Source organism: Strix aluco, unplaced genomic scaffold (assembly GCF_031877795.1).
Source record: "Strix aluco isolate bStrAlu1 unplaced genomic scaffold, bStrAlu1.hap1 HAP1_SCAFFOLD_118, whole genome shotgun sequence".
In the NCBI taxonomy this organism is placed as follows: Eukaryota; Metazoa; Chordata; class Aves; order Strigiformes; family Strigidae; genus Strix; species Strix aluco.
This window is the reverse complement of record NW_027436627.1, coordinates 1-13602: the sequence shown is the minus strand read 5'-3', so window position 1 is coordinate 13602 and position 13602 is coordinate 1. Positions and strand designations below refer to the sequence as shown.

The 13602-nt window shown below is 33.3% G+C and overlaps 1 gene segment (V, D, J or C); it reads left to right on the top strand.

Annotated features, from left to right (window-relative positions):
- Positions 1–233: 233 nt before the first annotated feature.
- LOC141919054 (immunoglobulin heavy variable 3-13-like) lies at positions 234–1011 on the top strand. The segment is given in 3 exon segments: positions 234–243; positions 326–775; positions 857–1011. Coding segments are annotated over 3 exon segments (615 nt in total).
- Positions 1012–13602: the final 12591 nt, after the last annotated feature.

Sequence of the window (13602 nt, the reverse complement as noted above, 5' to 3'; positions counted from 1 at the left end):
GAAGCGCCAGATTTTGACATCATTCTCCCAAATCCGCGCCCAGGGAGGGCGTTGGCGGGGCTGGGTCCTACCTGGGAGGGTGTGAGGAGGAGGAGGAGAAGAAGGTGCTGGGGAATCCCCTGGGGGTCGATGCCAGGACCAGCTGACTCAAATTTGTCAGAATTGAGTCTCCTAATCCCGGTATTGACCCCCAAATCTGTGCTCGGGGAGGGCTCAGTGGGGCTGGGTCCTACATGGGAGAGTGTGAGGAGGAGGAGGAGAAGATACTGGAGGATCCCCTGGGGGTTGATGCCGGGACCAGGTGCCTCAATTTTTCCCTCCGCAGGGCTGCGGGCGGCCGTGGAATTGGTGGAGACTGGAGGAGGCCTCCGGGCCCCCGGGGGGTCCCTGACCCTCGTCTGCAAGGGCTCCGGCTTCACCTTCAGCAGCTTCGACATGCAGTGGCTGCGACAGGCGCCCGGGAAGGGCATCGAGTTCGTTGCGGCTGTTGGCACCATTGGTGACACCTACTATGCACCGTCAGTCCGAGGTCGCTCCACCATCTCCAGAGACAACGCCCAGAGCACGGTCACGCTGCAGATGAGCGGCCTCAGGGACGACGACACGGCCACCTACTACTGCGCCAAAGAACCTGGTAGTGGTGGTGGCACCAACCCCGGCCCTGAGCCCCAACGTCCCTCCGCCGTGTCCCCAAACCCTCCCAAAACCGCTGAACCCATCCCAGATCCTTGTCCCGAGTCTTCACCATTTGCCCCAACCCTTGACTTTCTGCACCGTGAGTGACCGTTTGCCCCAAAGTTCAAGTGTTGGCCCAAAGCCTGAAGCATTTGCCCCCAACTCTCGTCCATTTTTGCAGCAAATCTCAACCATTTACCCCAAAATTTGTCCATTTTCATCTCAAGTCTCAACCATTTCCCCAACCTTGACCATTTCTGCCCCAAAACTCAACTATTTTCACCCCAATCTCAACCATTTGCCCCAAACCTTGACCATGTTTATCCCAAGTCTTGACCGTTTGCACTGAGTCTTGACTGGTTTTGCCCCAAACCTTGACTGGTTTTGCCCCAAACTCAACCTTTTTCATTGGGTCTCAACCATATTTCCCCAACTTCAATTGTTTTTGCCCCAAACCTTCACTGGTTGTACCAGACATCGACCGTTTAGCAGCAAATCTTCACCATTTTTACCTCAAACCTCAACCAGTTGCCGGAGTCTCAAACATTTGTGCCCCAAAACTCGACTGGTTTTGCCCCAAACCTTGACTCTTTGCACTGAGTCTCAACCATTTGCCCCAAACTTTGACTATTTGCCCCAAACTTTGACTGGTTGTAGCAAACATCAACTGTTTGCAGCAAATCTTGAGCATTTTTGCCTCAAATGTCAATCCGTTGCCCAAAGTCTCAACCTTTTTTGACCAAAACTTTGACACAAGGGGAGACCCCCAGGTCCCCCCAGTCCCTGCTCCAGGCTGGCACCGGCCTCGGGGGAGCAAATTTGGGATCCTGGGGGGGTCTGGGCACAGGGAGGGGGCTGGGCTGGGGGCAGGGTCTGGGCTCAGGGTGAGGGTCTGGGCTCAGGGCCGGGGTCACGCAGGGCTCCAGGATCGGGGCCGGGTCCCGGCTGGGCCCAGAGAAGGGTCAGTGTGAGGCTCATGGTGGCACTGGAGGATCTTCAAGGGCTTTTCCAACCTGGATGATTCTGGGATTGTGTGACCCAGCCCCGCCGACCCCCTCCCCAGGGACAGATTTGGGGGGTGATGCCGAAACCGGGCGCCTCAATTTTGGCCTTTTTGTTCTCCGAGCCCCAACACCCCTCTGATGTGTCCCAAATTCCCAACGTCTGCCCCAAATTCCCAACATCTGCCCCAAAATCTTTGCCCCAAGAATCTACAGAATGGTTGGACTCGGTGATCTTCAAGGTCTTTCCCAACCGAGATGATTCTGTGAGTCTGTGAAAATAGACGAGTTTTGGGGTAAATGGTTGAGATTTGCTGCAAAAATGGTTGAGACTTGGGGCATCTGGTTGAGGATTGGGGTAAAAATGGTCAAGATTTACCGCAAATGGTCAATGTTTGGTACAACCAGTCAAGGTTTGGGGCAAAAAGTCAAAGTTTGGGGCAAATGGTTGAGTGTCGGTGCGAAGAGTCAAGGTTTGGGGCAGAAACGGTTGAGATTTGGGGCAAAAATGGTCGAGGTCTGAGGTAAAAATGGTTGAGTTTTGCCTCATAAGGTCAATGTTTGGTACAACCAGTCAAGGTTTGGGGCAAAATAATGGAAGTTTGGGGCAAACGGTTGAGGCTCAGTGCAAAAAAAGTCAAGGTTTGGGGCAGAAACGGTCAAGATTTGGGGCAAATGGTTGGATTTGGGGCAAAAATGGTGGAAGTCTGAGGTAAAAAAGGTTGAGTTTTGCCTCATAAGGTCGGTGTTTGGTGAAACCAGTCAAGGTTTGGGGCAAAAAGTCAAGGTTTGGGGCAAAAAGTCAAAGTTTGGGGCAAATGGTTGAGTGTCGGTGCAAAGAGTCAAAGTTTGGGGCAGAAACGGTCGAGATTTGGGGCAAAAACGGTCGAGGTCTGAGGTAAAAATGGTTGAGTTTTGCCTCATAAGGTCGGTGTTTGGTACAACCAGTCAAGGTTTGGGGCAAAAAGTCAAAGTTTGGGGCAAATGGTTGAGGCTCAGTGTAAAAAAAGTCAAGGTTTGGGGCAGAAACGGTCAAGATTTGGGGCAAATGGTTGGATTTGGGGCAAAAATGGTGGAGGTCTGAGGTAAAAATGGTTGAGTTTTGCCTCATAAGGTCAATGTTTGGTAAAAACAGTCAAGGTTTGAGGCAAAAAGTCAAAGTTTGGGGCAAATGGTTGAGGCTCAGTGTAAAAAAAGTCAAGGTTTGGGGCAGAAATGGTCAAGATTTGGGGCAAAAATGGTTGAGACTTGGGGCAACTGGTTGAGGATTGGGGTAAAAATGGTCAAGATTTACTGCAAATGGTCAATGTTTGGTACAACCAGTCAAGGTTTGGGGCAAAATAATGGAAGTTTGGGGCAAACGGTTGAGGCTCAGTGCAAAAAAAGTCAAGGTTTGGGGCAGAAACGGTCAAGATTTGGGGCAAATGGTTGGATTTGGGGCAAAAATGGTGGAAGTCTGAGGTAAAAAAGGTTGAGTTTTGCCTCATAAGGTCGGTGTTTGGTAAAACCAGTCAAGGTTTGGGGCAAAAAGTCAAGGTTTGGGGCAAAAAGTCAAAGTTTGGGGCAAATGGTTGAGTGTCGGTGCAAAGAGTCAAAGTTTGGGGCAGAAACGGTCGAGATTTGGGGCAAAAACGGTCGAGGTCTGAGGTAAAAATGGTTGAGTTTTGCCTCATAAGGTCGGTGTTTGGTACAACCAGTCAAGGTTTGGGGCAAAAAGTCAAAGTTTGGGGCAAATGGTTGAGGCTCAGTGTAAAAAAAGTCAAGGTTTGGGGCAGAAACGGTCGAGATTTGGGGCAAAAACGGTGGAGGTCTGAGGTAAAAATGGTTGAGTTTTGTCTCATAAGGTTGGTGTTTGGTACAACCAGTCAAGGTTTGGGGCAAAAAGTCAAAGTTTGGGGCAAATGGTTGAGGCTCAGTGTAAAAAAAGTCAAGGTTTGGGGCAGAAATGGTCAAGATTTGGGGCAAAAATGGTTGAGACTTGGGGCAACTGGTTGAGGATTGGGGTAAAAATGGTCAAGATTTACTGCAAATGGTCAATGTTTGGTACAACCAGTCAAGGTTTGGGGCAAAATAATGGAAGTTTGGGGCAAACGGTTGAGGCTCAGTGCAAAAAAAGTCAAGGTTTGGGGCAGAAACGGTCAAGATTTGGGGCAAATGGTTGGATTTGGGGCAAAAATGGTGGAAGTCTGAGGTAAAAAAGGTTGAGTTTTGCCTCATAAGGTCGGTGTTTGGTAAAACCAGTCAAGGTTTGGGGCAAAAAGTCAAAGTTTGGGGCAAATGGTTGAGTGTCGGTGCGAAGAGTCAAGGTTTGGGGCAGAAACGGTCGAGATTTGGGGTAAAAATTGTTGAGTTTTGCTGCACATGATCAATGTTTGGTACAACCGGTCGAGTTAATCGCCTTAATTAAGAGCAGCTGGGGGATAAATTTAATTATTGGCCCTAAACCACTTAATTATTAGCCCTAATGACCTAATTATTTGCCTTAATTAAGAGCAGCCGGGGGGTAAATTTAATTATTGGCTCTAAAACACTTAATTATTAGGCCTAATGACCTAATTATTCTCCTTAATTAAGAGTGGCTGGGGGGTAAATTTAATTATTGGCCCTAAAACACTTAATTATTAGGCCTAATGACCTAATTATTTGCCTTAATTAAGAGCGGCCAGGGGATAAATTTAATTATTGGCCCTAAAACACTTAATTATTAGGCCTAATGACCTAATTATTCGCCTTAATTAAGAGCGGCTGGGGGATAAATTTAATTATTGGCCCTAAAAGTCTTAATTATTAGGCCTAATTAAGTGGGCCTGGGGAATAGGCTTAATTATTCGCCCTAATAAAGTTAATTATTCGCTCTAATTAAGGGCCCCGTGGCCTAAATTTAATTCCCCCCCGAAATTCAGGTGCCGAGAGCAGCAGCTGCAATTAAAAGCCCGAAAACGAGACCAGGGCCTAAATTTGGGGGAAAAAAAGCCCTTTTTGGGGTTTCGGGTGCGTAAATGGATGTTTTTGGCAGCAGCAGGTGCCGGGGAAACCCCGAAACGGGCGGGTTTAGCCCAGAAAAAGGGGCGCCCCCCCCCTCAGCGTGTGGAGACGCGGCAGCAGGTGCGAGTGGGGCGGGGGGGGGGGGGGGTTAATGAGGCCGATTAATAATTAATGAGGCTGATTAATAATTAATGAGGCTGATTAATAATTCATGAGGGGAAGGGGTCTATTGATTAAAAATGGGGTTTGTTGTCTAAATTTTATTATTTTTTTGTGGGAAACGCCGGATTATTGTCACGATCGCTACTGGGTGGAAATTGGGAGAATCGGCTTATTTGTGTTATTTTCGGTATTATTTTATTATTTTTGTTATTTTTGTTATTTTTTCCTTTAAATTAATTTAATATTTTATTATTTTTAGTTTCTATGGGGTTTATTTTAGGTTTTATATTATTTTTATTATTTTTATTGGTCTTATTTCAGGATTTTTATTATTTTTATTATTTTCATTATTTTCATTATTTTTATTTTCATTATTTTTATTATTTTATTATTCTATTATTTTTATTTTATTACTTTTATTCTTTTATTCTTTTATTCTTTTAAATTTTTATTGGTTTCATTTTAGTTTTTATATTCTTTTCATGATTTCTTACTGTTCGTATTTTAGTATTTTTGTCATTTTCATTATTTTTATTAATTACTTTTATTCTTTTATTACTGTTACTATTTTATTATTTTTTAATTGTTTTTCTTTTAGTACTGATATGATTTTGATTATTTTTATGGTTCTTATTTCAGGATTTTTTAATGTTTATTATTTTTAATATTTTTACTAGTTTTATTATTTTATTATTTTATTACTTTTATCATTTTATTATTTTTAATTTGTATCGGGTTTATATTAGTTTTTATATTATTTTGATTATTTTTATTCTTATTTTAGGATTTTCATTATTTTCATTATTTTAATTATTTTCATTATTTTCATTATTTATATTTTCATTATTTTCATTATTTTCATTATTTTCATTATTTTCATTATTTTTATTATTTTCATTATTTTCATTATTTTCATTATTTTTATTATTTTCATTATTTTTATTTTCATTATTTTCATTATTTTCATTATTTTCATTATTTTCATTATTTTTATTTTCATTATTTTCATTATTTTCATTATTTTTATTTTCATTATTTTCATTATTTTTATTTTCATTATTTTCATTATTTTCATTATTTTCATTATTTTCATTATTTTCATTATTTATATTTTCATTATTTTCATTATTTTCATTATTTTTATTATTTTCATTATTTTCATTATTTATATTTTCATTATTTTCATTATTTTCATTATTTTCATTATTTTTATTTTCATTATTTTCATTATTTATATTTTCATTATTTTCATTATTTTAATTATTTTCATTATTTTCATTATTTTCATTATTTGACTACTTTTATAATTTCATTATTTTTAATTTTTATTGTTTTTATTTCAGCACTTACATTATTATTTTTTTATTGTTCTTATTTTAGGATTTTGACTATTTTTTATTTAAATTATTTTATTTTATTATTTTTAATTTATATTGGTTTTATTTTAGGCTTTGTGTTATTTTTATTGTTCTTATTTCAGGATTTTTATTATGTTTATTATTTTATTCCTGTTGTCATTTGATTATTTTTAATTTTTATTGTTTTTATTTTAGTACTTATATTTTTTTATTGTTCTTATTTTAGTATTTTCATTATTTTCACTATTTTTATTATTTTATTACTTTTATCATTTTAAAAAAAATTTTATTTTAGTATTTTTATTCTTTTTGTTACTTGTATTTTTATTACTTCTATTACTTTTATTTTATAATTTTTAGAATTTTTATTATTTTTAAATTTTTACTGCTTTTATTTTGGTATTTTTATTCTTTTTATTACGTCTGTTTGTATTTTTATTACTTTTATGATTTTTAATGTTATTCTTATTATTTTAATTATTTTTATTCTTTGATTGTTTTTTAGTATTTTCATTACTTTTATTACTTCTATTATTTGTATTTTTATTCTTTTTATTATTTTAAATCTTATTCTTTTTACTATTTTTATTTTTATAATTTTATGTTTATTTTTATTATTTTGATTATTTTTATTCTTATTGTATTACTTGTATTTTCATGACTTTCATGACTTATTCTTATTCTTTTTAACTTTATATTTTTATTTCTATTAATTTTAGTTTTATTCATTTTTTACGACTGTTTTTATTTTTATTTCCATTACGGTTGTTATTATTAAATGTCTATTATTTTAATTATTTTATTATTTTTATTTCTATTATTGTTATTTTAATTATTTTTATTATTTTCATTATTCTTGTTATTCTTGTTCTTGTTATTATTGTTATTATTTTTATTATTTTATCATTTTAATTATTTTTATTAATTTTATTATTTTTATTATTTTCATTACTTTTGTTTTAATTTATTTTATTATTCTTATTGTTTTTTATTATTCTTATTATTTTTATTATTTTAAATTATTTCTATTATTTGTATTTTTTAATTGTTTTTATTATTTTTATTACTTCAGTTATTTTTATTTATTTTATTATTTTTATTTTTATTATTCTTATTATTTTTGTTATTTTTATTATTTTTATCATTTTTATTATTTTTTATAAATTTTATTAATTTTATTATTTTGATTTATTATTGGTTTTATTAATTTTATTAATTTTATCATTTTCTGTTATTTTATCATTTTTATTATTTTTATTATTTTTAATTTTTATCTTTATTATTTTTTATTCTTTTTATCGGTTTTATTATTTGTATTAGTTTTTATTATTTTTATTATTTTATGATTTTTTATTCTTTTTATTCTTTTTACTGTTTTTATTTTTTTTATTCTTTTTATTATTTTATCATTTTTATTATTTTTATTATTTTTATTAATTTTTATCTTTTTAAAATTATTTTTCATTATTTTTATTCGTTTTTATTCCTTTTATTATTTTATGATTTTTTATTCTTTTTATTCTTTTTTATTCTTTTTTATTCTTTTTTATTCTTTTTTTTATTCTTTTTATTATTTCTATTATTTTTATTACTTTACTATTTCCCACTATTTCCCATCATCCCCCCCCGCCCCCCCGCCCCCGGTCCCGTCGCTCTCCCGGCAGCACCGCCCTCGTTAATTACGTCATCACCGTGACGTAACGGCCCGGCACTGACAGCCCCGACTGGACGAATTAACGAGGGTTTGTGACTCTGCCCCGCCCCCTCCTGCCCCGCCCCCTCCTGCCCCGCCCCCCGCTCATCACCAACGGCCTCACCGGAATTATTCGGGATTTTGTCAATCTCGGGATTTTGCCCCAAAACCCGCCCCGCTCGATTTCTTTTTAATTCTGATTTTTAGTAGGAACCCGCGCGATTTTATAATTATTATTAATTTTATCCGATTATTTATTTTATTATTATTATCGTTATTAGTATTGGTTTCACCATTTTATCAGTATTTTATTATTTTATTAGTATTTTATTAGTTATTATTATTATCATTATTATTATTATTGGTTTTATCATTTTATTAGTATTTTATTATTCGTATTTTAGCATTTTATTATTATTTTTGTATTTTATTAGTCTTTTATTATTTTATTCGTATTTTATTATTTTATTCGTATTTTAGTATTTTATTGTTATTTTATTATTTTATTATTATTTTAGTATTTTCTTATTATTTAATTACTTTATTAGTATTTTATTACTTCATTCGTATTCTATTATTGTATTAGTATTTTATTATTTTATCAGTATTTTAGTATTTTATTCGTATTTTATTAGTTATTATTATTATTATTATTGGCTTTATTACTTTATTATTATTTTATTATTTTATTCGTAATTTATTACTTTATTAGCATTTTATTAGTTATTATTATTATTATTGGCTTTATTATTTATTATTACTTTATTATTTTATTAGTATTTTATTACTTTATTAGTATTTCATTATTTTGTTCGTATTTTATTATTTTATTAGCATTTTATTAGTAGTTATTATTATTATTATTATTGGCTTTATTATTTTATTAGTATATTAATAATTTTATTATTTTATTAGTATTTTATTATTTTTTAGTATTTTATTATTTTATTGTTTTATTAATATTTTATTAGTATTTTATTAGTAGTTATTATTATTATTGGTTTTATCATTTTATTCGTATTTTATTATTTTATTAGTATTTTATTAGTTGTTATTATTATTATAATTATTATTATTGGCTTTATTATTTTATTCGTATTTTATTATTATTTTATTATTTTATTAGTATTTTATTATTTTTTATTATTTTATTATTTTTTATTATTTATTATTTTATTTTATTATTTTATTATTTTATTATTATTTTATTCATATTTTACTAGTTATTATCATTATCATTGGTTTTATCATTTTATTCGTATTTTATATTTTATTAGTATTTTATTAGTTGTTATTGTTATTATTGGCTTTATTATTTTATTCGTATTTTATTATTTTTTCGTATTTTATTATTTTATTATTATTTTATTATTTTTTCGTATTTTATTATTTTATTAGTATTTTATTATTTTTCGTATTTTATTATTTTATTGTTTTATTAATATTTTATTAGTATTTTATTAGTAGTTATTATTATTATTGGTTTTATCATTTTATTCGTATTTTATTATTTTATTAGTATTTTATTAGTTGTTATTATTATTATAATTATTATTATTGGCTTTATTATTTTATTCGTATTTTATTATTATTTTATTATTTTATTAGTATTTTATTATTTTTATTATTTTATTATTTTTTATTATTTTATTATTTTTTCGTATTTTATATTTTATTATTATTTTATTATTTTTTTCGTATTTTATTATTTTATTAGTATTTATTATTTTATTATTTTATTAGTGTTTTATTACTTATTGTTATTAGTTATTATTTTTATTAGTTATTATTATTATTATTATTATTATTATTATTACTATTATCACTATTATTACTACTATTATTATTTTCCGGGCTATTTTATTTTTACCATTATTCTTATATTTGGAAGAAAACCGCACGAATTTTTTATTATTATTATTATTTTATTTATCATTATTTCTCTTCTTGGTGTTGCCTGAAAAATCATAAACTTTTTGGGGGGAAAAAAACCCCAAACCCAGCAACTTTAATAACGCCGGTTTTTTTTTTTTTTTTTTTTGGGGGGGGGGGGGGGGGAGGGGAGGCGCCCGCGGAGTGACGGGGAGGGAAGTGGAATAAAATAAAATAAAATAAATAAATAAATGGAATAAAAGAAAATAAGTGGAATAAAAAGAAAATAAAGGGAATAAACTGAAATTTTAAAAAGTGGAAAAAAAAATGGAATAAAAAGGAAATAAATGGAATAAAATAAATAGAATAATAAAATAAATGGAATGAATGGCCTAAAAAGACAATAAAGGGAATAAAAGGGAAAAAAGGGGGAATAAATATATGAAATAAAAAAATAAATAAAGTGGAATAAACCATAAAAAATGTAAAAGGAATGAAAAAAATAAATTGAATAAAAAGAAATGAAATGATGTGAAAGGGAAAGAAAATGGAATAAAAATAAAAGAAATTGACTAAAACCAAAAGAAATTGACTAAAATAAAAGAAATGGAATAAAAATTTAAAAAAATTGACTAAAACCAAAAGAAATTTAATAAAACTAAAAGAAATTGAATAAAATAAAAGAAATTGAATAAAATAAAAGAAATTGACTAAAACCAAAAGAAATTGAATAAAATAAAAGAAATTGAATAAAAATAAAAGAAATTGACTAAAACCAAAAGAAATTGACTAAAACCAAAAGAAATTGACTAAAACCAAAAGAAATTGACTAAAACTAAAAGAAATTGACTAAAACCAAAAGAAATTGAATAAAAATAAAAGAAATTGAATAAAAATAAAAGAAATTGACTAAAACCAAAAGAAATTGACTAAAACCAAAAGAAATTGACTAAAACTAAAAGAAATTGACTAAAACCAAAAGAAATTGACTAAAACAAAAGAAATTGAATAAAACTAAAAGAAATTGACTAAAACCAAAAGAAATTGACTAAAACCAAAAGAAATTGAATAAAATAAAAGAAATTGAATAAAATAAAAGAAATTGAATAAAAATAGAAGAAATGGAATAAAATAAATAAAGGAGTAACAAGAAAGTGATTAAAAGGCATAAAAGGAATTAAAGGAAATAAAATAAATGGAATTTAAAAAAAAAAAAAAAACCTGAATACCAGGAATAAAAGGAAATAAAAGGAATAAAGCAAAATAAATGGAATAAAATAAATATAGAAGAAACGGAAATCAAAATCCGTAAAAAATAATTGCGTAGGAATAAAGCAACAATAAAAATACATAAAAATACCAGAAATAAATGAAATAGAAATAAATGGAAGCGCTGAAATGGGTGAAGAAATAAAAATTTGGTAAAATAAATAAAATAAATAAGGAAATATACATGAAAGATTAAACCAAAGGAAGGTGAAACGGGTGAAATAAACGGGAAATGAATGAAATGCAGAAAAATAGGTGAAAAATGCAGGAAAATAAAAGCATTCAAAGAAATATAAATAAGTGAAAAGTAACGAAATTCAAGAAATAAAAATTTATTCGATAAATGGAATCAAATCAATTTCATGTCTAAAAAAGTAATAAAGTGAAATAAAAGGGAATAAAAGACGCAAAAATAAATGAAATAAATAAATAAAATCGATTCAATAAAAACCTAAAAATAAAGCAAAAAAGAGAAAAAATAAGATTGAAAGGGAAGTAGAAATTAAATAATATAAAAGCAAATTAAAGCGTAAAAGGGCGAACCGACTAATAAAAATAATAATAAAAATAAATGAATTCACAAGAAAATCAAAGTAGATTAAATAAACCTCAAAAAAAAAGAAAATAAAAAGCAATAAAATAAATAAAAGAGCGGGGTTTGCACCACCCGCCCCGCGAAATGGCGCCCTAATCTGCCTAGCAACGCGCGCTGATTGGTCCGGCGGCGCTCGGAGGGGCGTGGCTTCGGTGACGGCGGGGACGTCGCGCCTGCGCAGAGCGCGGCGGGGGAACCCGGAAGCGCCTCCCCCCCCCCCAGCAACCGCGCCGTTTTCCTTAGCAACCGCGGGATTTTCCTTAGCAACCGCGGGATTTTCCTTAGCAACCGGCTCGGGGTGGGTTCAAAGCGCGGGGGGGACGGGGGGACGGGGGGGGGCGGAGGCCTGAAGAGGCCCCTGGGGGCGGGGGGGGGCGCGGAGAGGCCTCAGGGGGGGGACTAGGCCCAGGTAGGCCCCGGAGGGGGGAACTAGGCCTTGGGGGGGGGTCCAGGGTTTGGGGGGGGTCCCCCAAAACTTGGGGGGGGGGGGGGGGGCAACAATGAGGGGGGGTCGCTCCATTCACCCCATCTTTTACACACACACACCCCCCCCCAGGACATCTAGAGGCGACGCACCCCAACTTCTGCACAACCCCCCAGGTAAGAAAAAAAAAACCCCAAAAGTGGGGAAACCCCCCCCAAAATAACCCCCTTCGCCCCCGCAAAGCCCCCCCCGCTTCGCTTGAGCCCCCCCCCCAATAAGTCTGTAAGCCCCAAAAATGAGTGGGTTTCCCCCAAAATAAGTAGATCCCCCTCAAAAAATAAGTATATAACTCCCCCAAAATCAGTATTTAATGCCCCAAATTAAGTAGGTGCCCCCCCCAAAATAGACTCCCTAAAAATATACACCCCCAAAATTAAGCCCACGCCCCAAAAAAGTGTATAACCCCCCAAAATAAATATTTAACCCCAAAAAATAAGCGTACAACCCCAAAATAAGCGGATAACGCCCCAAAATAAGCGGATAACTCCCCCCCCCAAAAAAAGGTATTTCACCCCAAAAATAAGCAAACCCCCCCCCCCCAAAAAAAGTAGACACTCGCCAAAAATATTTATTTATAAATTTATATTTTTAAATATTTATACGCCCCCAAAATAACTCCTAAAATAAGTCTACGACCCCCCAAAAAACCAAAATTTGGGTATTTAACCCCAAAAAATAAGTGTACACCCCCCCCAAAAAAAAATATATACTCCCAAAAGTAGAGACCCCAAAAGTGAGCCCACCCCCCCCAACCCATAAAAATAAGTTTATAACCCATAAAAATAAGTTTATAAACCTCTAAAATAAATATATTTATCACTAAATAAGGGTTTAACCCTGAAAAATAAGTATTTTACCCCAAAAAATAAGTGTGGGCACGCCCCCCCAAAATCCCTCAAATACCCCAATAACCCCCCCAAAATAAATGGACATGCTGCAAATTAAGTAGAAACCCCCCAAAATAAGTTTAGAATCCCTTCAAAAATTGGTAATTCTTCAAAATAAGTGTTTCATCCCAAAAGGAAATATTTTACCCCAAAAAATAAGTGTGGGACACCCCCAAAATCAAGTAGACGCTACCCCCAAATTAAATATACACCCCAAAAATGAGCCCAGTCCCCCCCAAAATGCCCCCCCCCCCCCCCCCCCCAGGAGGGAAGGGAAGGGGTTAAAGGGAGGAAAATGGGGGAAATAAAGGCGGTTTTGGGAAAAAAAGGGTTTTTTGAAAGGAGGGGGGGGGGAGGCGTGTCCCTGGTGGGGCCCCGCTTTGGGGGGCTCGGGGACGGGGGAAGGGAGGGTTTTGGGGTGTCCCCCCCCCTTTTTTTTTTTTTTTGGCCCTGTCGCCCCCCTTTTTTAAAATTTTTGTTACTGTGACCCGTTTTTTTGGGTTTTTCCCCCCAAAAATATATAATTCGGGGGATGCCTCGTCGCAAGCAGCAGCAGCCGCAGCAGCTCCTGGGCTCCAACCACGGTATTTTTGGGGGGGGGGGGGGGGTGTGGAGGATTTA